The 23,663-nt window shown below is 37.8% G+C and overlaps 1 protein-coding gene across 1 annotated transcript in view; it reads right to left on the bottom strand.

The window, feature by feature from the left end:
• The window catches only part of CLVS2 (clavesin 2), a 60,031-nt gene that overhangs the window by 29,995 nt on the left and 6,373 nt on the right, over window positions 1–23,663 (bottom strand). The window contains exon 2 of the mRNA XM_079779920.1: window positions 17,610–17,784. Coding sequence (XP_079636046.1) covers window positions 17,610–17,784 — 175 coding nt within the window. The remainder of the gene's footprint in view (window positions 1–17,609; window positions 17,785–23,663) is intronic.

Raw genomic sequence — 23,663 nt, 5'->3', positions numbered from 1 at the left:
TGGTGTGACTTTTTTATTCATTACTAAGTGAGAAAGAGATCAAAATTTGTATATTAGACAAGAGCTAAGTATCAAACTAAGAAAATACTACAATACTCCTACTGTAGTGACACTGCTTCAATCACTCTACAACCAACATACACCTTGATCACCTTCTTAGTTCAGACACACACAAAAATCACATTTCATTGTTGATATATTTACTTAAAAAACATTTGTTAAGCCCCATTTTTTGCCACCCCCTTGGGTGAGTAAAACAATATCCTTGCCTCCCATGGATTTTGCTAATTAGTTGAAATAAAATTTTTATACTCTGTATTTTACCAGTGAGCACTTTGGTGCCTTACAATGATATATAAAATTATCTATAAGCAGATGAGTATTTTCTGATTTAAAATGACAGACAGACTGAGCAAATGTATTTGTCTTCCTTGTCCCTCAGGCCTCATTAAAAATAATGGGAAATGAATTTTTTTTAAAGAAAATGAAATCTAAATAGTAAAAGACGTGGAGAAAAAAATAACGCACCATCACATAAGTTATTTTAAAGCATTTTTAGACTAGGAGAAGATAAAAGTCTAATGGATCAAGCAGAAGCAATATAGCATGAAAAACAGGGGAAAGAAGTAGAGATATTAAACAAGAGACTATACATTTAAAAAATCCAGGATGATAGCCATGAAAGCAGTTAAACCAATTAGAAGAGTGACTAAATACTATAGAAAGATAACTATAAGATATTGACAGTAATTAGTGGGTCTTTTGCTTTTTTTAAATATATATTCATATATATATATATATATATATATATATATATATATATATATGTATGTATTTTATTTCAGAGAGGGAGAAAGAGGGAGAGATAGAAACATCAATGATGAGAGAATCATTGATCAGCTGCCTCCTGCATGCCCTCCATCGGGAATCAAGCCCACAACCTGGGCATGTGCCCTGACTGGGAATCAAACCATGACCTCCTGGTTCATAGGTTTACGCTCAACCACACCAACCATGCAAGGTCTTTTACTTTTAATTATAAGCCCTTATTGTTTTTTGAAGAGATAAAAATCTTACATGATATAATATTTACAAATGGAACTATAAATAAGGAAAAACAAGACCAAGAGACTCAATAATAAGATTAATACAATAAAAACATGTACTACTAGTGGATTGCAAATATATCCTTGGGTGTTTTAGCAGAATTTGAAGTTGTGCTCTCTGACACTCTCCTGGAAATAGTCACTTATAAGTTCATCAGATTCTTTAGCAGATATGTGAGCTGGAGTTAGAACTGCTATTTGCTTGTGAAAACAGAGGTGGCCTCATAGAGATACCCAACACCGCATAAATTCATCTTTCCTCGGCTCTGTGAACTGAACAATAACCTTTCTGGCAAGATTAAGATGCTCCTTACAAAAGTATTCAACCCCATCCTAACGTGTAGCAAATAAAATAAGATTTAAGTCCCTAACACTTACTCCAGGTAGCTTAGCGGAGCAAGTTTTAATCTCAGATATTAAAGAAGAAATAACAGACTGTTATTTGGATCTGCATAGCTTGACTCCACTCCAACATTTATTACCTGGACAGCAAAGTCCAGTTTGGAGCTATGAAAAGAGACAAAGGGAAGCAGAGCTGGAGAACATGTTACTGAAGATAGGGCTGACCTTTATGCTTAGCCAGCAGGGAGTGAGCAATTCTCAAGCATTTGTAAATAAGTCTGAACTAGTAGTTTTAGGCGGCAAAAAACTTGACTTTAAAATGACTCATTCCTGCTTCTGGCTGCTAGATAGCATTGAGAACATTAAAACAGAATATGAGATAAGGTTCTTGGATAACTGAGACTCCACAGATTAAACATTACACAATGAATTCAAGAATCCAGTCTCTTATCTGTCTCTTATAATAGCTCCATAGGATCAGAGATGAGATCAAAGATCAGGAAGATAGAACTGAACTACAAAAGAACTAAACTTGCACACTTTTTTATTAACAGCCTATGTATAAGCCTATGTCAAAGAAACAAGAAGAAAATGACATAAAAGAGACATCGGGATATTATAAGACAACACTGTGATGGTGATTAACTGTAGCTTCCTGCCGTTATGACAGTTGGCATTTGCAGAGTCTGGCAGAGCTTCGACTCTGCTCTCTCTGTAATGGCTTGCTAAACGTCCAGTGTGCAGAGGTCATGAGCATCTCACTAAGGAAGAATAATGCATCTTCAAGTCTAACAACAGTCTCCATGTGAGGTGATTCATGAGAAGTATTCTCAGAGTGCTTTTGACAAGAGCCACCTCATCAATCTGTTTCATTACACAGCTTCCTTGCTACCTATGAATTCCATCATCAGGCAGAAAGAAGGAGTTGGGGAGGTAGAAGTGGGTGAAGAGGGGGAAAATGATGATAGAAGGAGACTTGACTTAAGATGGTACAGATGATGTACTGTAGAATTTTATACCTTAAACCTATATAATTCTATTAAGCAACTAGAGGCCCAGTGCACGAAATTTGTGCACTGGGGTGGAGGGGTCCCTCAGCCCGGCCTGAGCCCTTTGACAGTCCGGGACCCCTCACTACTTACCTCCCGCCTGTTCGCTGCTCCTTACCACGCAGCTCACTGCTCCTTAGCGCTGCTGCGGAGGCATGAGAGGCTCCCACCACGGCCGCTGCGCTCAGCAGCTGTGAGCCCGGCTTCTGGCTGAGCAGCGCTCCCCCTGTGGGAGCGCACTGACCACCAGGGGGCAGCTCCTTCATTGAGCGTCTGCTCCCTGGTGGTCAGTGCGTATCATAGTGACCGGTCATTCTGGTTATTCCGCCATAAGGGTCGCTTAGGCTTTTATCATATAGATGTCACCCCAATAAATTCGATTTTTAAAAAAAGAATTATAGTTGATGACTTGCTTAAAGTAAATACATGGCATGTTGCAAGTATTGCTATGTTTGCCTCTGTCTCATCCATTCTTTGTCACAGAACCACTAGATTTATCTATTAAAATACACTTATCCCGAAAACTTGACTGATCACCTACAGAAAAAATTCCAGTGTTAGAGGGGCATTCATGGCCTTCTACTATTAGGTAACAACTAACTTTTGCAACCTTACTCTATTTCTTTATGAATGTTAAGTATAATTAAATTAACCTATTTGCCAATTCCCAGATGCATCATGTTCATATTCACCTCTGTTTATTTCCCCAAGTATTCCTCAACCTATAATGCTTTTAACAATGCATTTTCCTTCTATCAAAATCCTCCTATGATCTTCTATGAATATTTTTTCTTAATCCTTTCCCTAGGTAAAATATAATTGCTCTCTCCTTTCTTCCCCTTTAGTATGTTATTTACTCTTTTACAGAGTAAATAACATACTAAAAAATTTGTAATTTTTAATTAACATCACCTGTGGCTATTTAATAATATCCTTTTCTTATGGTGGGGTATATTTGCCACACTAATAAAACACATGTGGAGTATTTTTTTTTAACTTGGGGATAAACTTACAAAATGTTTTGAATTTAGAATAAGATATCCAAAACGATACACTATTTAGAGAAAGGGATGGAGGGATAGCCCATAGGTATTTGGAAAAGAAAACTATAAAATGAAAAATATCAGAGTGCTTCAATTGTTCAGAGAAACAGATATTCTATGTTTCTGAAATGCTGTTGTGTGAAAGACAATATATTTGGTGGAGTGTCATTAATCCTGTGTTCAAGAGTTGGTTGGTAAAGGACCAATGGGTGCAAGAGTCAGAGTTTAGCCGAATTTAAGCAAGATCTTTGTGGCTAAACTCTTAGACATAACTGGGCTGCCTGGTAAAGCATTGCACTGGCAGGCTCTGAATGAGTACAAACAGAAGCTACATAATCATCTCTAAAGACTACCATAGTAATAGTCGTACGTAGGATGGCTCGTGTGACCTCTAAGTTTCCTTCAAATGCTAAGATTCTGAGTCCAGACATGTATACACTAAGCTTTGCATTACAGCATGTGACGTAACATGTGCTCCTGTATTGTGCAGCTGCTAAAACTGATTTAGATCTGTTTGGGGCCAATAGCTCAATACAGAATCACATAAAATACCAAGAAACAGCCTCCCTGTTAGATTAGAAAGTTCATATTAAGATGCTGTCTGATATTTTAATATATAGCATTCCATTCACTTGAACTTGGTTAATAGTCTAGAAAATCTATAGGAGAAAAAAACCAATCAGATATCTGCAACCCTTAAATATTTATAGCATACAAATAATCATTTGTAACTTACCAACATTTGATCAGATTTTAGAAGAAAACTAACTTCATTAAAACAGAATGGTATGGACCATTCTATCATTTTAGTCCACACACCATAAAACCCTCCTCTGAACTTCTATAAATGCACAGTACATTAATATCATAAATACAATTTATCATTAGATCTTGACCAAATGAAAATACATAAACCTGTTCAACAAAACCTTTTCCACAAGAGATTTTACCATCCATAACAACGTATTTATTTTTTTCAAGAATATCTTTAAATGGCATTCTAATTTAGGTTTCAAATTATTGTCTTTCCAAAACTTCTTTTTTGTTTTTGTAAAGTAAGCTTGATGAGCTCTGGTCTACATGGCATGACAGAGCCCTTACTTCCTATCTATACAAGCGAACAACGTGAGCAAAGACATGGGTTGGTGACAAGATCATGTTTTAGAAAAACAACTGAGATCACCATGTCCAAGGTGCCAGTTGGAGGCAAGGCCACTGATTTGTCTTTTGAAATAACCAAATTGAAAGGTCACAAAAATTTAAATGGAAAAAAAAAATGTGGTAGAAAAAAATATTTTTTATTATCACTTAGCCTGCTATTAATGTGGACTTCCTGAGTCTCAGGGCTTGGTTGCTATAAAAGTCTCTCCTAATTTCCCATTTTTCCAACTTCTTTCTTTAAAATCATCCCACTGAACAGATATTTGTAGGATGAAATCATGAACAGATTAATAACATCACATTCATTTTTTATGATTTGTTCTCCTACTCAAAATACAAATTGATCTCCATTCTTCATAATATGTACTTTAAATTTAAAATCCATTCCATTTTGACCCCAACCTGTCAGTTTTATTCAGCTTATCTTTCTTGTCCACCATATATGAACACTTCACATCTATTAATTTTCACCTCTATCCTTAGCTCTGCTCTTTCCTTTCCTTTGTCTCTTTACATAGCCAACACTTCCATTAAACCATTCTATCATTTTATTCCATACACCATAAAGCCCTCCTCTGAACTTCTAAATTTCTGTCTGTAAAATTTATTTCTTCATTTATTGAATTGATTTTAATAATATAAGGGTATAACTGGCAGGCAGAACTAACATGTATTGTTTAAAAGCATAATTGTCTTTACAAGGTATCAATTGTGTCCACTTTTTTGTCTTTTACTTAATTCGTCTATGGCTGTTTTATTTAGATTTGCATAACAATGTGTTTTTAAATAGGGCTTACTGATGGCTGCCTGACTGAATTTAACTTCCTTCCTCCTACCAAAAACTGTTTAGTACATGCCAAGTATATTAGCATAATATTTTGGATTATATGCTTTATTACTCCAAAGCATATTTACATTTCAACTGACTCTGCTTTCCTGCGTCTTGCTGTAAATTTCCTTTGTGGTCCCCAAATGTGACCCATCACAGCTATATGTGTTAGCACTGCATAATTTTCTTAAGATGAGCAGCTGCAGCTGTCAGGTTCTATTAATTTACTCATCAAACTATGTTAATATTATTTTAAAATAGACACTAACATTTATAACGTGGCACATTGTATATTTACTTGTCAAATAATTGGCTTTATGTTCTGCAGTATAGTATGAATATTTTAAATAAAGTCTTTTATAATAAAATCTAGAGCCCCAGTACACAACATTCGTGCACTCGGGTGGGGGGGGGCGTCCCTCAGCCCACCTGGCCTGCACCCTCTCGCAGTCCAGGAGCCCTCAGGTGATGTCCGACTGACGTGGAGGTGGGAGAGGCTCCCACCACCACCGCTGCCCTCGCCAGCCGTGAGCCTGGCTTTTGGGCTTCTGGATGAGCAGCACTCCCCCTGTAGGAGTGCACTGACCACCAGGGAGCAGCTCCTGCATTGAGCATCTGCCCCCTGGTGGTCAGTGCGTGTCAGAGCGACCAGTCATTCCATCATTTGGTCGATTTGCATATTAGTCTTTTTTTATATAGGATACCGTGTTTCCAAAGGTAAAATGCATACACTGCAAAAAGTAGAAAAAAGAAAATTTCACCATAGTCCAACTGCTCTCATATAATCATTGTTTATGTTCCAATGTATTTTCTTCTCATTTTAAACATGTTCTAACATAAATGTGGTAATATTTACATTTATATCACACATATTTCACTTAACATTATACATAACCATTATCCATATTATTACAAACTGTTTGCAAACATTACTCCTAACAGCTGAAAGATTATCCATCATAGAAACAATTTGGTGTTGCAGATTCTTCTTCATGGAGATCTGTATTTTCCAACAGTTCACGGATTCTGAGGCTGAGAACTGGCCCAGGTCAGGAAACCAAGCATGGCAGTCTATCAATACTGGGATAGCTGCCTTCATTCCTTTTCATTTCTTTAGGTTGAATATTTGAAGCAATACTTATTGTTTCCCTATCCAACTTCCCCATAGAAATATTATTTAATTATGACATCCATAGCTCCCTGAAAATCAAGTCCATATGACTGTCACTCCTACCTTGCCACTCATTATAATAATTATATTCAACATATTTTTATCTTTAAATGCCATATATGGCCATTATTTCTGAATCTTATCATACCCATTGCTCAGGAAGTCCTTTCACTGACTTTTTCTAATGTATCCTCTCTTTCCCATAATCCTTTTTATAAATGGTATCTTTATTACTGAAAGTATTACATGTGTCCCCCCTTTGACCCCCTCCACCACACATCCACCCCCCCCCCAGGCCTACCCCACTATTGTCTGTGTCCATAGGCTATGCATATTTGCATATAAGTTCTTTGGTTAATCTCTTCCTGTACCCCCTACCCCCTTCCCTCTGAGATTCATCAGTCTATTCCATGCTTCCATGTCTCTGGATCTATTTTGTTCATCAGTTTATTTTGTTTATTAGATTCCACATAAGAGTGAGATCATGTGATACTTATTTTTCTCCAACTGGATGTTTCCCTTGAATCTCTCAAATACCTGAGACATTGCACCCTCCAGTGTATGCTCTCCCAAGAGTACCCATCCTATTTCACCACAGGTGAGAGTTAAAAGAATTGCAGTTCTATGATATGCCTGTAGTCCACCCAGAACCAGTGATATGACCCTCCTTGCCAGCCAGCTGGTGACTTACTTAGCCGAAGTGAATATTGTCCTTGCCATTGAGGAGCTTATTATCTAGTTGAGAACAGTGAGGAGATATATGTACCTGAATCATGTCTTTACAAATCCGGTTTCAACAGAAAATAGTTGTGATATTCCAAAGAGTGAAAATCCCAGGAGCCTTATATTCTAGGAATGACCCAATGAGTTCTGTATGTTATAGAGCACCAATACTTGTTATAACCATAGTTAATCACTATCTTACAACCTGGAAGAACAAAGGCAGGGACTACAAACTTCCAGGAGAAAATTGCCTACAGTGTCTCATAATTTACAAAAAGTGCGGGGGTGGGCTCTCATCCCACATAACTTCAGTCAGTCAGTTTTGTATGAGCTGCCAAGATAGGCTGATTAATTACAGTGCATTGTATAATAATCATATTTTGGTCTAAAAGAATAATCTTGTTTTGTACGTTTACTTAGATTCTATTCTTGATCACAGGGCAGGAAAGAAGTGCATGGGAAGGGCTGACTTTAACCAAGTGCTTTCTCTATGTATCATGCCAGTCTCTTTCATGTATGTTATCTTGTTTAATCCTCATAATAATGCCAGGTGAAAGGTGTTAATCCCAGTTTTTAGATGTGATGACAAAGAGTGGGGTCGATTAAGTAATTTATCTAAAATTGAAATCTGGATGTGGCAGATGCAAGCTGTAAGCCCAGGAATGCTTGATTCTAAACTTTGACCTAATCTAGCAATTGTCAAGAGGAAAGATCATTTTGCTTTCAACTACATCCTTTATAATTGTTCTCCAAACAACTCTCTATGAAGAAAACAGGTCATGAAGACATTTCTTTCCCAGCAGTTAGCTTGGGCAAAGAAGATGATCTCCTTCTTCCTTACATGGCCTCAAGATACAAATCAATGTCCCTTCACCCACCTTAAGAATGTTTTGTGTTTTAAAATTAGATTATAAGTCGCATTTGGAGAAGCCTCCAAGAGGAAAGAAAAGGGAGAGGCCAGTTTTAATTTCAATGCTGATACATGAGCTGCCAGTAAACAATTCCAAAGCAGGAGCTAATAATAGAGAAAAAAGAAGTCCCAAAAGAAGAACCTTGGGCCACGTGAAAAATGTAGCCTGGAGTTAAACACATAAGCTATGGGACTCAGAGATAATGAAGGAAACCTGGACTTCTGTGAGGATTGCGACCTATTTTAAGAAGTAGAGGAGAGGCTAGAGAAAACCCAAGCTGCAAAGAAAATAAACCACAACAATGGAATTTCCGGAGCTCTCCATGGTGCTGCTCAAGTCAGCCAAAGCCTCCTCTGATAGTTTCCACAGCGTTGAAGTCATGTTAGCTCTCCTTTGAGTTAAGGTCCTTTCCAGATCCAACTACTTATGAAACTAGAAAACAGCCTCTTATTATTTATGAAGGTATGTTTTTACTCTCCTTACACTGACTAAATTATATCTCTAAGTTCAGCATGTAGCAGTATCCCACTACAATGCTGACCGTCTACGCCAGGTTGAAAAAGCAGGCTTTAGACACTGGAATGTCTACCAGTTGTAGGAAGCCATTATTGTCCCAGTGGAGTGACATGTGCTTTCCTTAGCCACCTTAGGAGAGACAATGGGCTGACCAGAGGCATCTCTGAGGTCTTCTTCTGAAACCAGGCAATAAAGGTTACTGAATCACTACCCATTTGCAAATAAACCTGGTTTTCTAATACTTATAGACTTAAGTTATGTCTTCCTACACTGATTTGCAAGAATACCTCCCCCCGTCTTGCTTTGTTGTATAAAAGAGAGCAAGATGGGTCACCAGCAGCTCTACTGCAGCCATCAGAGAAAATTTGGCCAGGGTCCTCGTTCTTTCCATGTCTGCTGAAACCAGCTCAGTTTGATCTGGAAATATGGCCTCCGTATTGGCCAATAGTGTTTCTGTCAGTATGCAAAGGATATAGGCTTCATTAAGTTGGCCTAAGTGAACTTCCTTAAGTGGGTCATTACCGCAGAAACAATGTTAGCTCTTTGTACACTGCAATTATGAGTGTTTTAATGTAAATGGAATAGTGATACAGTTATAGAAATATCCTTATGAAAGTTACTATTATATTCTCAGTGAATTCATCTTTAAAATTTGTTGCTTATTTTCCCCCAGGTATATAAAAGTATTCATGCTGAACTCTGGTAAAAAAAAAAAAAGACTTATGAGTATATCCATTAGAATTTTGATTCTTGGAAATACATTTTTTCCATATTTCATTCCAGAAAAAATATCTCTGGAGATTTAGATTAAAGAACATAATAACAAAGAACTATTACCATATAGGAGCATAATAATTTCTTTCCTAGAGCCTCATGAAAAAGTAAAATGATGACTCATGACTTCATTTCTATCTTCATTTCTATTATCCTGTTATCATAAAGTAGATAATGATTGGCTTTTAGGTGTTGAGCTTCCAAGTCAATATGGTGGACTGAATAAGCACAATTTCCTCACCTTTCTCCACAAATGTAAGTGACAGTAAACAGTAAACCTATAATAAATTTACAACAGCATTGAAAACTGAATGAGGCAGAGTAACATTATGTCAGATATTTGATAAAATGTTGGGAGATGAAAAATACATGTGCTTTTGATTTCCACTTCCAACAAGATGACATAGTTTTATGACATAGAAAAATAATTTCCCCTATTTTTCTCATTAAGTAGAACTTAAAAACCTGGGTATTATAGTATATAAAATAGACACAAGAAGACTATGAAAGATGAAGAGAAGAAGACAGACCAGGTAAGGACCTTTGGACCCAAAGAATAACGTGATGGTAAGTTGCCTGGGTTTGATTTTGCCTCATATATCCCAGATTTAGAACTCAGGAAACGCAAATGAAAACTCCAATGAGCACAGACCCCAAAAAAAGCCTTTACAAAAGCTTGCTCTCCTGGACAAAGAATCAGAAAAGGTGCATACTAGCAACATACAAAAAATTTAGGCAATAACTACTGCACTCTGGCTAAATATCACAAGAAAAATAAAAATGTGACTTCAACACCTACCCACACCAGCAAAGAGCAAGAAGTGAGCTGAGAGCCCTAGCCGGTTTGCCTCAGTGGATAGAGCTTTGGCCTGAGGACTGAAGAGTCCCGGGTTCGATTCCTGTCAAGGGCATATACCTCGGTTGCAGGCTCCTCTCCAGCCCTAGCCCTGGTCAGGGTGCATGCAGGAGGCAACCAATTGATGTCTCTCTCTCTCACATTGATGTTTCTCTCTGTGTGTCTTTCCCTCTCTCTTCCACTCTCTCTAAAAATCAATGGAAAAATATCCTTGGGTGAGAATTTTTTTTAAAAAAGAAGTGAGCTGAGAGTACCACGCTCACCAGGCTGTAATGTGTGGTGTCAGAGAAGGCCAAGTTGACAGTCAGGCTTTTATCGTGGTTATAGTGATGTTAACATTCTGGTTACAAGATTGTACAATGTTTTTGTACAATCATGGAGGAAAACATATATGAGATATCTGTGTTTCATTTCTTACAACTGTATATGAATGTACCATAATCTTAGAGTAAAAATTAAAAGTTTAATGAAAAGTACTTGTGGCCATACAACTTTATGATACACAGAGAATTAAGATCACAAATTACAAAGACCATGATGTTCTGCTGGGAACGAATGATATATCAAGATGCATTTACATTGTTACTAAAAAGAATGAGAGAGAACTTGCAGTTATTCATCTTTTTTTTGTTCTTTAGTTAAGGACATGTCTAAACATAGCCAATAAAATGAAATGCAGAATAGCTCATATTATTCATCAGTTTTTCATTATGGATAATTATTTTCTATCCATTTATCGTTATCTCAATGACTCAAACCAAAAGATTGTTATTTGCTTCTTGCCGTTTGTTGCTTCAATTATCTGGATACTGGAAGCAAAATGATAACTAGTCTCTTTTTCAGTGGTTGAAAGTGCAGCGATATATCATGTTATTGCTAATTATTGATGTTCTCTAATTGAGTATGTGTTAAATAACTCTAGAGCACTCATCTCTTTGTTTTCTCAAGGCTGACACCTACTTCCAATAACTAGACATTTTAAACACATTTAGCAGCTAATCAAAGGAAATAAACAGCAATTCTAATATAAGAAAAAATAGTGGCATATACATACATATGTATCTATATCAAACACACACACACACATATATATGTACTAGTATAGCCTTTTATCAAAGGTCATATACCATCCTTAACCTGCTTGGTAAACTAAGTATTATAAATAGTTTTTACATACCTATTGTCAGCTTTTAAAACGATTTCCAAATTGCCCTAGCTGGTTTGGCTCAGTGAATAGAGCATCAGCCTGCAGACCAAAGAATCCCGGGTTTGATTCCAGTCAAGGACACACACCTCAGTTGCAGGTTCCTCCCCGGCCTGGGCCCTGGTCCAGGCTCCTGCAGGAGGAACCTGCAACTGAGGTGTGTGTTTCTCTCACCCGATGTTTCTCTCTGTCTTTCCTTCTCTCTTCTACTCTCCCTAAAAATCAGTGGAAAAATATCCTCGGGTGAGGATTAACAAAAAGAAATTTTCAAAAAAGGACTTCCAAACTACCACATTCTCACATTATGAAATAAAGCAATACTCCAGTCTTCACTCATTTTATTTTAGGTTAAGTAACAACTGAAAGGAAGCACACTTAGCTCAGACAGCTATGCATGTGATGAACAAAATGTCACTTTTTTTACACACTGTCCTTGTCACTGTTTCTCAATATGGTTCTGCCTGTGCATACAAAATGTGGGACTAAAATGCTCCCACCTCCAGGCTGTCTGACTGACTACAGTTCCTGAGTCTGTGTGTTCATTTTCAAAAAAGATAGGCATTGTTTCAACCCTCCCCCACCGGTGCACCATAATGCTGCCCTAAGTTTACCAGGTAGCTTGCATGCAAAAGCTTTCTACTATGTATTGTCCAGAGCATTGTTAAGTCTGCAAACTCCTGGCAGGTTAACGACCGTTGCAAAGAACAACTGCTGCAGAGCACAGAGTCCTTCTGTTTTATTATGAATCCCTAATTTACTTAATATCGCACACTGTTCTTCTTTAATATTCTCCCTTAACCATCCTATACACACACGCACACACACACACACACACACACACACACACACACACACACACACCACGAGTGCAATTTCAAAGCTGCCGGAGATTATGAGTAGGATTTGGAGGACTGAATAAGCTAATGCTAGAGAAGTTAATGAAGCTCCTCACCCGCTAGCCTTGGAGAATGATGTTCCAAGTCATTAGTCTGTTCTCGGTTTTTGGCAAGATCCCCTACGTAGGCCTGAGCTTCCAAACAGTCAGAGCCCAGAATTTTAGCAGCAGCACTTTCTGCCTTCCACATGAATGACCAGAGCTCTCAGATCTAGCAGATTGGTGGCTGCTTGTAACACTGAACCCTTGAGTCAAAAGAAAGGACCCCGTTAAGTACTGTGAATTAATTACATATTCTTTGTTCTCTCACAAGTCCTGGTTGTATGAAGGGCCCTTACAATATCTGGCACGGATTGAGGCACTTTGTGATGGCCCTACATCTGAGTCTCAATGTAGCAATTCAAAGAACTATTCAAATCTCTGTTTCAGCCGAACCCCTTGCCAACAGACCCACATCTTGACGACATCATGTAACTTTCAGCTTAAAGAGTTTGGAGATTCCTGGGAGATTGTGAAAGCAAAAGCACAAACAAGGCAGGACAGAGCTGAGGGGGAATAACAGTAAATATACACATATAGGGCTTGGATAATTTTTTTAAATTCACAAATAAGAGATCCTGGATTCATAGAGAGTTTGAGTTTTTCATTATTAAAGGGTTTTAAGCATGGTAATATTTAAGAAAAAAATAAAAATAGAGCAACTGTGATCAAAATATATTAAAAGCACATCAGTTCTCTGTAAATCCAAAAAGTCTAAGCTTTTCCAGATATTTCCAAACATTTCATGTTTTAATTGGCTTCCCAGGCAGATATCTTAGAGTCTATGAGTTACATCCACTTAATCTTGTATTGATTTTCTAAGATGCTTCCTGTTACTATAACTACCCTAATCAATTAACTTTTTGTAATTAGCGGGACAATTTTCTCTTTCTCTTTTCTTTCCAATGAAGCCTGAATATTTTATTCCAAAAAAAAAATGAAGGGGGGGAAATGGTTCTGCCACTTAGTCTCAAAAAAATGTGCAAGGCCAGTTAGCATTGCTTTGTTTATCCCAATAAACAAATTTCACCTGTATTAACATGTGAGAGTTTGGCATGGGGGAGGGAAGTTACTCTAAACCAAGCATGTCAAACTCAAAGGCTAACATGGGCCAAGTAAACAAAGCATGTGGCCCACGGGCTGTGAGTTTGACATGCTTGCTCTAAACTGAGCTTATCACCCAGCCGTGGTGGCTCAGTGGTTGAGCGTCGATCTATGAATCAGGAGGTCAGGGTTCAGTTTCCGGTCAGGGCATATGCCCAGGTTGCGGGCTTGATCCCCAGTGGGGTACATGCAGGAAGAGGCAGCCAATCAAGGATTCTCTCTCATCGTTCTAGTTCTCTCTCCCTCTCCCTTTCTCTCTGAAATCAATAAAAAATTATATTAAAAAAATAAAAATAAACTGAGCTTATCTACTTTTTCTTAAACACAGCCCGGGAAACAATTGAAACAAGATTCAGGAAAGGCATTGGTCTTTGGAGTCAGCCAAGCTGGACTCAAGCCTTGATGTCAGTTGAGAAAATCTGAGTGTCAAACTCTCTGAAGTTTCATTTCCTGTCCTACAAAATGGAATTCATATACTTACCTCCAGGACAGTTTGGGGGTTCTCAAACTAGATCTAACCCCTCCCTCTTTTTATACAAGCCCATTCTTCTACCCAAAAGATCTTCCTAAAGCAGAGGAGTGACCAAGTCACTCTCTTGTCCCAAATTTCCTCATGTCTGAGAACCCGGGCCAATCCACACAGCATGCCATCCTCTATCCATGGAGCCAAGGCTCAGCCTCCTTTTCCCACTCATTTCTGGCCATTCACCTCAATTCATGTGTTACTCTAACCAGATCAATACAGATTTATCGTGTACTTTCAATCCCTTGTAGCTGTTTCTTCCTTCAAAAGCACTTCCCAAAAGCTTCCCTGCCCAAAATGCTTTTCCTGTCCTAGTCAACTTAGCAAACTCTAGCTCAACTCTCAAGGCCAAGGATATCTCCACACTCATCACCATTTCAACTGTGCCTGGAGCTTCTCTGAAAAGAAACAAAGATTAATTTTCACTAGATGAAACCATTTCAATTTCACTTGGCTTCCAACATGAAAAAATTATTTTACTTGGCATCTAACATGAACATATCTAGACGCTATTTAACCACACAGTGAAGTAATTTTTTAAAATGCAATCTGTGTATCTACAATCTGAGCATTAAAAGCAAAATATGAGATCATTCAGATTCCCAAAGTCAATTAACTTTAGATCTTCACAGTCTAGGTAGTCACTGAATTGTGAGAAAACCAGCACATATGCAGAACAATATGGCACCTAAAAAAATTAGCTCATGCACGCTGATTACTTTGCTCATCGATATCATCCGCTGGGTGCAAGATGTATGATTTCTAATATAATACTTTAAATTTGCTATAAATGAATAGACAAAGATTCAAAGAAGTTTAGGAATTTACCAAATATTTGATCTGTGGCAGGGTTGTCATCCAAACCCAGGTCTGTCTGCCCTTAAAGCCCATTTTATTTTCATCCTTCCACACTGTCTCTCTGTTGACCTGGTACTGTGATCACAGGTGGATCTTCTATCAATGGTCTACTAGTGTGTGTCCATATCCAAGGTATCAGGTGCTATCGCTAGCCAAATCACTCAAAATACTCTTTCACTTCAGGCAAAGGGAATTTGTGTGTGCAGACAGAGAGGTTATGCAGTAACCTCAAGAGAAAGAGAGATGGGACCTCTTCAAAACACAGTTACATTCCATTCATAATGCACTTCATTCAAGTAAGTTTCCTCTCTGGCACTAACATCTTTAGCTTTTCTTATTTTGAGTTCAATTCCCTAGGATATATTTTATGTGTGCCTAAGTAAAAATAACATGTTATAGTAGAATTATGACATGGCATAAACCATCACAGAGTTGCTAAAAATATTCTCACATCAAAAAAAAGGAAAAATAAATAAAAATATTATCACCTCTCAATTTCCCTGACACGGGTAATTGGAGGTTATTTATTGTTGTGGTGGTGTTGGTTGTCTTGATGATGGTATTAGTCATGTTTAGTGACCAAAAATTGTGTATATATCTTTAATTCAAATGTTTTATGGTCTCATGTCAATCTCAAAAATAAGTTTATCCATGCTCTGCATGAAGTATATATCAATGGACAATAATATTTCTCACACGGTAAATGCAAAAGAAACAGAGACCTGATTAGAAAAGTCAGGAAATGTAACTTCTGTATAAAACTAAATATGAAATCATGCATGTTACAATGGAACATTTTTAGCACATCTTGTAATCCTGTTAAGAATTACCACTATAATTTTAGATACAGTACAGACAGAGACAGAGACGCATATAGACATAGATACAGAGCATTTAAAAAAAAATCAATCTGAACTGAAGAAAGCGTTGAGTTTAAAGGTGAATAACATGTCAAATCGATTGACAGGAAGCGTTCACTTATTGTAAGTGGCTTCCCAACCAACAACCAGAAAGCACGACCCCTGCTTCCTCCATCCCAGTCCTGGGAGAAGGAAAAGGAGACTGAAACATTTGTGGGGAACGGAGATGAGGCAGCCAGCACAGGCCCTGCGGGGCGGGGCCGCTTCCCTCTCCAGCACAAGCACAGAGGTGCCATCTGACTACAGGCACTTACAGAAGTTCCGATAGTGGCCATGGCCAATAGGGAAGCTCTCAAACATGTCTGAATTTTCCATTTTTCTTCCGCAAGGACTTCGCGCCTTACTACTAAATGGCTCCATACAGTGTGTAAGTTGGCAAATAGCAAAGCACGGAGTCTATCTTAGAAGTGGTTTATTTTTTTAAGTTTCATGGGAATGATATGAGTTCCCCAGTCCCTCATGCAGCGGAATGCCTACTCTACTGCTGGTGCCGAGAGAAGACGCAGGTTAAACAGTGATAACAAGTCTAAAGAGCTAGGTTGCCATCCTGTGTTAAGCAACATGGTTGGTGGTAACCAATTTTCTTTACAAGATAAAAACCACTGTATACTCTGCAGGCAACAGGGCACATTCCACATGTGCATTTGGGCACATTCTACACATTTCCGAATAGGCATTATCCTGTGCCCTCTCCCAACCTTATTAATTGTCTCTATGGAGCTTTAAAAAAGAAAAGTACTGTTCAAGGTAAGACAGGAGGGTGATTTACCATTTACCAAAAGCAAGTCAGGAAACGTGTACCAGAAAAAGCCTCTGCAGAGAAAAGGGACCAGGGTGTCTTATTCACTCCAGAGGCAAAACTCAAACTGTGAATTCAAACAGGTTAAACTGTTCTGCTGCCTGGAGAAGTGGCTGGTTTTTAGGTTGTAATCAGCCATCAGCTAATTATCACATACCACTAAATAATAATTGCTTTTCCATTTTATAATTCCCAATCAGTTAAATGTCATTTACTGGAAGATGCACCATTCCTATGTAAATTCTATGTGATAGCCCTTGCACACACAAAAAAGAACAAAAACCCCAATTAAGTCTAGAAAAGTAACTCAAAACAGTGGTTCCATAGCTTAGAGATCAAAAACATGTTGATTGGCTTTCCAACAGTTTTTAGGCAACATGCCATCATATTCCAAATTCACCAGGTTAAACGAAATAAGGAAGCAAACCTTTAACTAATTAACTAATATACACAGAACAGAAAAAAGAAACAAAAACAAGCCTAAAGAGTTAATAATTAAAATCCAAAAGATGTTGCTTGTTCTGATTATCAAGATAAAAAGCTCTGGTTATCGTATTTATGTTTAGGCATAGTGAGGGCTTATGCCAAGTATTACAAATTCTCACCTATTAAAAGGCCCACATCTCTTTTCTTCTAAAATCCTTTGTCCAGTTAGTGTTTTAATGTCTATGCTTGAAAACTATATAAAATTGTTTTTATTCCTTAAGTAAGACATTTTGCTATTCTAACAGATTAGATAAGTCAAACATGGGAGACCAAGAAAGGGGATAATTTGTCAACTTTTACCTGAAGGCCTTCAATAGCCAATCGCAGCATGCTGGGTGTAAGTTTAGAGGCTTGCTTGAAGGTGAAGTTACTCCAGTCTATGATCAAAACAAATCCATTTACTTGGAGCTCAGGATCTTCAATCATGGCTTCTAAAGACAGCAAGATGGCACGTAAAATGTCCACCAGTGTGTACCTATAAGCAACAGAAAAGTCCTCATTACATCTGATAACCACTGTGGGAAGATTTTAGCACACTAAAAACTACTCTGAAAATACCTAAGAAATCTTAAGGAGATGATTTTGTTCAAAAGTATTATTTTAAGAGCAACTTGTTTTGTGGCACTCAGGCGACATGTTCGAATTTAGCATGTATTCTGCCAAAACAATCATGCTTTGGGATATACTACGGTTCTCTTCATATTTCACAGCCATTTACTTTACCTCTAGGCCTTCCTATCATTTTCTAAAATTTCATTTTAACTACTCTGAGAATTAGGCATGGTACCTTTTTAAATAGCTCAGGAATGCTCTCAGTAATACTGGCATCTCATATGTGCATATTTGAAAATTTTCTGAGTAAGATTTGAGGAGTCTCAACAATAAACAAGAATAGTACTAGTATTTGAACAACTATGGGTAAACTGTCAGCATATTTTAATTTCTTGTATTGAGTTTTCATAAAAATAAAAGAAAAGAAGGAAGAAGAGGTATATAGACAGAAAGAAAGGAACATCAATGAGTACAAAGGGGGAAATTTAACTGTCTATGATAATGCAGGCCTTCCGAATTTAGGGATTGGGTCTCTAACTTTTTCTGACTTGCACCTTAGTACTGTGTCTGGCACATTGTAAAAATCCAATAAATGCTCTTTACATTCCTGTAAAATGGACAAGATTAGAGTGCAAAGACACTACAGGTACTGTGGACTGATGAAGGCGGTGGAGGTAAGGATGGAGATTAGAAGCCAAATCTGAGAAGTATTTCAGAAGTAAACTTGTAAAAATTTGACACTTAATTAAATATGGAGACTAATATGATGGAAAGGTAAAGGATGACACAGATTCTAGCTTCAGAGCCTGAATAAACAATATAATGCAAAAAAAAAAAAAAAAGAGATGCAGTTGGGGATGGCTGAAAATGAAGAGTCTGGAATAGAACCTATAGTACATTCATCTAATAGCAATTAAATACCTGAAGAAGTAAATTCTAAACTCAGGAGCTCAAGGTTGAAAATCCCAGAATCAAAAACGTACAGATCCCTAAACTCAAGAAAGTGAAGAAGGTAATGCAACCAGAGCTGAGAGAAAAATGAGATAATTATTCTAAAAAAAAAGAATTCTAGCACTTTAAGAGGAAGCAACAAAATTATGGAATGTGTTAATCATTTCCATTTTTGAGCACCCTGCATCTCGAGTTTTTTGTGTGTGTTTTTTTCTCCTCAGACATTCAGGTGTTCAATAAAAGTTACAGAAAGAAATCTTGACCTCAGGAGGAGGTGGGATGGATTAGAAGTGAAATCACGGGTATTTAGTGGAAGTGATAAGCTGCCTTCCACTAAATGTTCACTCACAGTATGAGACAGTGAGTACATATGAGGAAATAGTTCTATTTTTACTTCTAACAACATTTGGAGGAGAATGGAGAAAGCATAGTATTTGCAGAAAGGAAGAAATCATTGACAACAAAAGTTCAGATGACTTCTTTCTCTGGGCCTCATTCTTCATCTGAAAAATTAGTGCAGTAGTATGGAATAGGATCTCTCTTGGATCCCAGCTTTAAGCAAGCATAGAGCATGGTGTCAGAAGATTTCAAGATGAATTGCTTCCCTGTCCCTCATTAGCTGTGTGAGCCTGGACATACTTGGCAGGGTATAATCAGAACTAAAGAATATTTGTTTTAATCTTTTACTTTAAAATTTAATGATGATCTTTAGATAGCTTATTACTATTGTAAAAGGCAAGGATCAACGGGTTCTTTTTAAATCTCTGGATGGTATATAGGCTATTTATAGTCCTAAGGATATGGTATCCTAAAATACTTTCTAAATATATAAGATAATAAAATTTTTGTAGAGCTCTATTACTTATTCATCTTTGAAACTGTGAAATATGGCCCTAGTTAGTTTGTCTCAGTGGATAAAGCATCAGCCTGTGGACTGAGGGTCCTGGGTTCAATTCCCATCAAGGGCACATGCCCGGAGTTGCAGGCTCAATCCCCAGTGGGGGGCGTGCAGGAGGCAGCCAATCAATGATTCTCTCTCATCATTGATGTTTCTCTCACTCTCTCCCTCTCCCTTCCTCTCTGAAATCAATAAATATATATATATATATTTTTTTAAACTGTGTAACATGTATGGCTGAATACCTTATCTGTCACTTCATGGTTGGCCTATGTCCTTTTTAAATATAATGACCTAACACAATGTTATGACCAAAAGCCTATGGGAAGTTGGAGCAAGAAAGCTATATTTCTGGCTAAAATGTAGACCCTCCTTTAAGCAATATTCATTTTAATTCCTGAAGTTTATAATATCACAGTAATAAAAATAAGAAATTAGAAAAGTTCAACTTAGAACTTTTCTCTCATTATGATCATTCTGGTGTCACCTATAAAAATACCAAAGAGCATTAATACCAAAGTAGCATTAAGTAAAATTTGAATCGTAAGTAAGTTTTGGAAGGATGATGCATTGTACATAGAAAGAATAAATCATGACACCAGGAAGGGCTGAAAATAAGAGGCAATTTGTTTTAAGTAACCCACTTTAAATACGGTTCTATAAAACTGTGTCTAAGTCAAGAAAAATTTATATGCATATTATGATTCCAACAGAACTAAAATAAGACAGATCTCAGGATCAGCAATGGAATAAAAGCAGGTTTGCAAAGTTTTCAAGAGTAAATCTCACCAAGTCTTAAAATTTTATATCCTGCTCCAAAAAAAAAAAGAATTAAATGATATTTATATAAATAATATTAATGTATAAGTTTAAAAAAAGAATCGTAAAAAAACATCCTAGCTAACTGCATTCAAAGGGCAGGTCAAAACCCCTCTTGACATTCCAGTCCTCTGTTGTCAAACATGTCACATCGCTGCCATTAGCAGCTCAGCAGGCTATTCCTAAGCAGAGCATTATTAAAAGAGATCTTGCTAAAGTCTGTAAAATATCTTCCAAAGAAATGGAGCATTTTATGTATTTTATCTTTTCAGGAATCCCACCATAATTCTACTCTTTGAAATTATTTTGTACTGTTCCAATTTATAAAGTGTCAGTGCAGTAAGTAGTCCACATGTTCCTACGTGGGGTTGACACCCCAAATTGTAGCAGCTCCACCATGGCTATTCTTCCCTTGCAGGCTGGGAAAAGGCCATAGATAACAGACTAGCGCATCTACACAGCTCTTGACTCCTGACTGTGCTTCCTAAAACAGCATTAAGGAAAGCCTGAATCTGAAATCAACTCAGAGAGGAAGATGAGTAGCATGGAGTAAGAAGAAATAATGCCACCAGTTAAGTGAGACACCAGTCTAGGAGGACCATGCTCTTGAAATAGATCAAAGTTGCTATAATACATAAACATTAGATGGAGACTTTGCCACCCACTTTGCCTATTTACCACCAGTGGAATCAAGAACAGGGGGGCGCCCTAACCGGTTTGGCTCAGTGGATAGAGCATCGGCCTGCGGACTAAGGGGTCCCAGGTTCGATTCCAGTCAAGGGCATGTACCTTGGTTGCGGGCACATCCCCAATGGGAGGTGTGTAGGAGGCAGCTGATTGATGTTTCTCTCTCATCGATGTTTCTAACTCTCTATCCTTCTCCCTTCCTCTCTGTAAAAAATCAATAAAATATTTTTTTTTTAAAAAGAACAGGGGGGCTTCTTCTCCTGCCTCCAGCCATGAAAGGCTTTGGGTGCCCACTTGTCCTGTGCTTCTCTCCTGGGGTTCACAGCACCTCATCCTCTACCACAGTTTACAATCAGTGCAAAGGGCAACCTAAATCACAAACAAGTCATTTCCTTCCTCCTTCCCAGCCCTTTCTTTCAGCCTGACAGAAGAAACTGGCATCTTGGCATCACAACAGCAAGCAATTTCCCTTTGTTACTAAATCAATCAGCCATTATTAAATTCTTCATTAAGGCTGCCCCCGCCCATCAGTGTTCATTAAGCCAGATCTGAAGCACTTCCTGTTAGAAAGGTGCTAGGGGAGAGACAAAGGAGAAGAATTACCTTTATTAATGCCTCGAGGTGTCATTAGTGCTAAAGTTGAGCCCATCTACCATTTTATATTACTGAGGGGAAATAATAATAATAATAATACCTCTATCCACGTAATAGTTTCAGATTTCCAAAGGAATTTCAAATGCATTATCTTAATCTCAAAATGAGCCCAAAGTCTCAGGACTGGCTTTGATCCTATTATTTTGGAGATGAGGACACAGAAGAGGTCTCAGCAAAATATTGAGATGAAAACACAAGTCTCAGAGAATGGAAATAGTCTGCCCAGAAATCCCGTGGGAGAAAAACAGCAGCCCAGATGTGAAGCCAGCTCTTCCTGCCACCACAGTTCTCTCCACTCCCTGTGCTGTCTCATACCTAGAACAGAGTGTGATGAGTAGCTGTTCTGCCTTTTCATGTCTCAGTGGCATAATGTGTCAGAAGATAGATCAGAAAGTCAATACCAACATGGTGCCGTGCCAGGTACCAGGACACGTTCCAGCCTGGCCCCAACAGGGGGCTTTGGTGGAGGAAGGGCAACCAGACATTCAAAAGAACTGGGATGGGAAGAGGCTCAGTCTACAAACCCTGGAGAAAATATGAACTCTGAAGTATTCATGTGTCTGGTTTGTATCACTAAGCACAGAAGATTATCTGTGTGGGCCTTGCTGCTATGGGAATGTAGGTGAGTGAGAACAAAAGATGTTTTGTTGGAAATAAAACATCTAGAGAAAAAAATATCTTTCCTTGAAAAAAGGTTTAAAAAGTGTACACTGCTGCCACCAAAATAAACTAAAACAGAATTGTGCTGGAAATATGCAAACACATCAGAAAGGCAACTCTCCTTGTCAGGGCAGGATACTCCAAGCCAGTGCCTGCTTAGTGCAGTCTATCCCTCAGAATATTCATTGTAGCAACTTAACTTTCTGTGTCTAATCATCAGTATTAGGAGAGTTAATCAAGACTTTCTAAACCATAGATCCGTGGTCGGCAAACTGTGGCTCGTGAGCCACATGCGGCTCTTTGGTCCCTTGAGTGTGGCTCTTCCACAAAATACCACGGCCTGGGCGAGTCTATTTTGAAGAAGTGGCGTTAGAAGACGTTTAAGTTTAAAAAATTTGGCTCTCAAAAGCAATTTCAATCGTTGTACTGTTGATATTTGGCTCTGTTGACTAATGAGTTTGCCGACCACTGCCACAGATTATACTTAAATGATCATAGATTGCCTTTTTTGATATAATTGTATCAAATTCTGTGTGTTTATCTAGATTTATGTGGCTGTCTTTACATGCAAAAAAAGTTTGACCAATTCACTGGTTATGGGTGAAATACTTCACTGCTCTGTGCCTGTTTCCTCATCTACAAAATGTAAATATTAACAGGACCTACCTTGTATGATTCTATTAAAGATTTTATAAGTAAATGTTTAAGTGCTTAAAAGAGTGCCTGATACATGCTATAAAAGTGATTTAAAATGAACAAATAAGTTAATTAATTAATTAAAATGAAATACTAAAAGGTTGAATTTAGCTAACCAAGAAGGCAATGCTTTCTCTATAAAACACTCAGTAGCTCACAGCTGCCCCTCTGCCCTGAACTTCTCCACTGGCAAAGAGTACCCTCATTAAGCACTTATAACTCTCTGGTGGATATTTAGCTTTTCATGTGTTTTCTTCCCACAGATGTTGTATGTCCCTTGTTAGTACAAATAATGTGTTATGTGTGTTTATTTGCCTCCAGCAACTGCTAAGTTTCTATGTATGTAACAAACATTAGACTAAAGTATTCTTTTTTAAAAATTGACTTGAATACTATTCTCTCAGTTTTGATGTTATAAGGACCCAACATACAAGGAC

This window comes from Cnephaeus nilssonii (genome assembly GCF_951640355.1).
Source record: "Cnephaeus nilssonii genome assembly, chromosome: 9".
Lineage (NCBI taxonomy): Eukaryota > Metazoa > Chordata > Mammalia > Chiroptera > Vespertilionidae > Cnephaeus > Cnephaeus nilssonii.
This window is presented reverse-complemented; position numbering and strand designations above follow the sequence as displayed.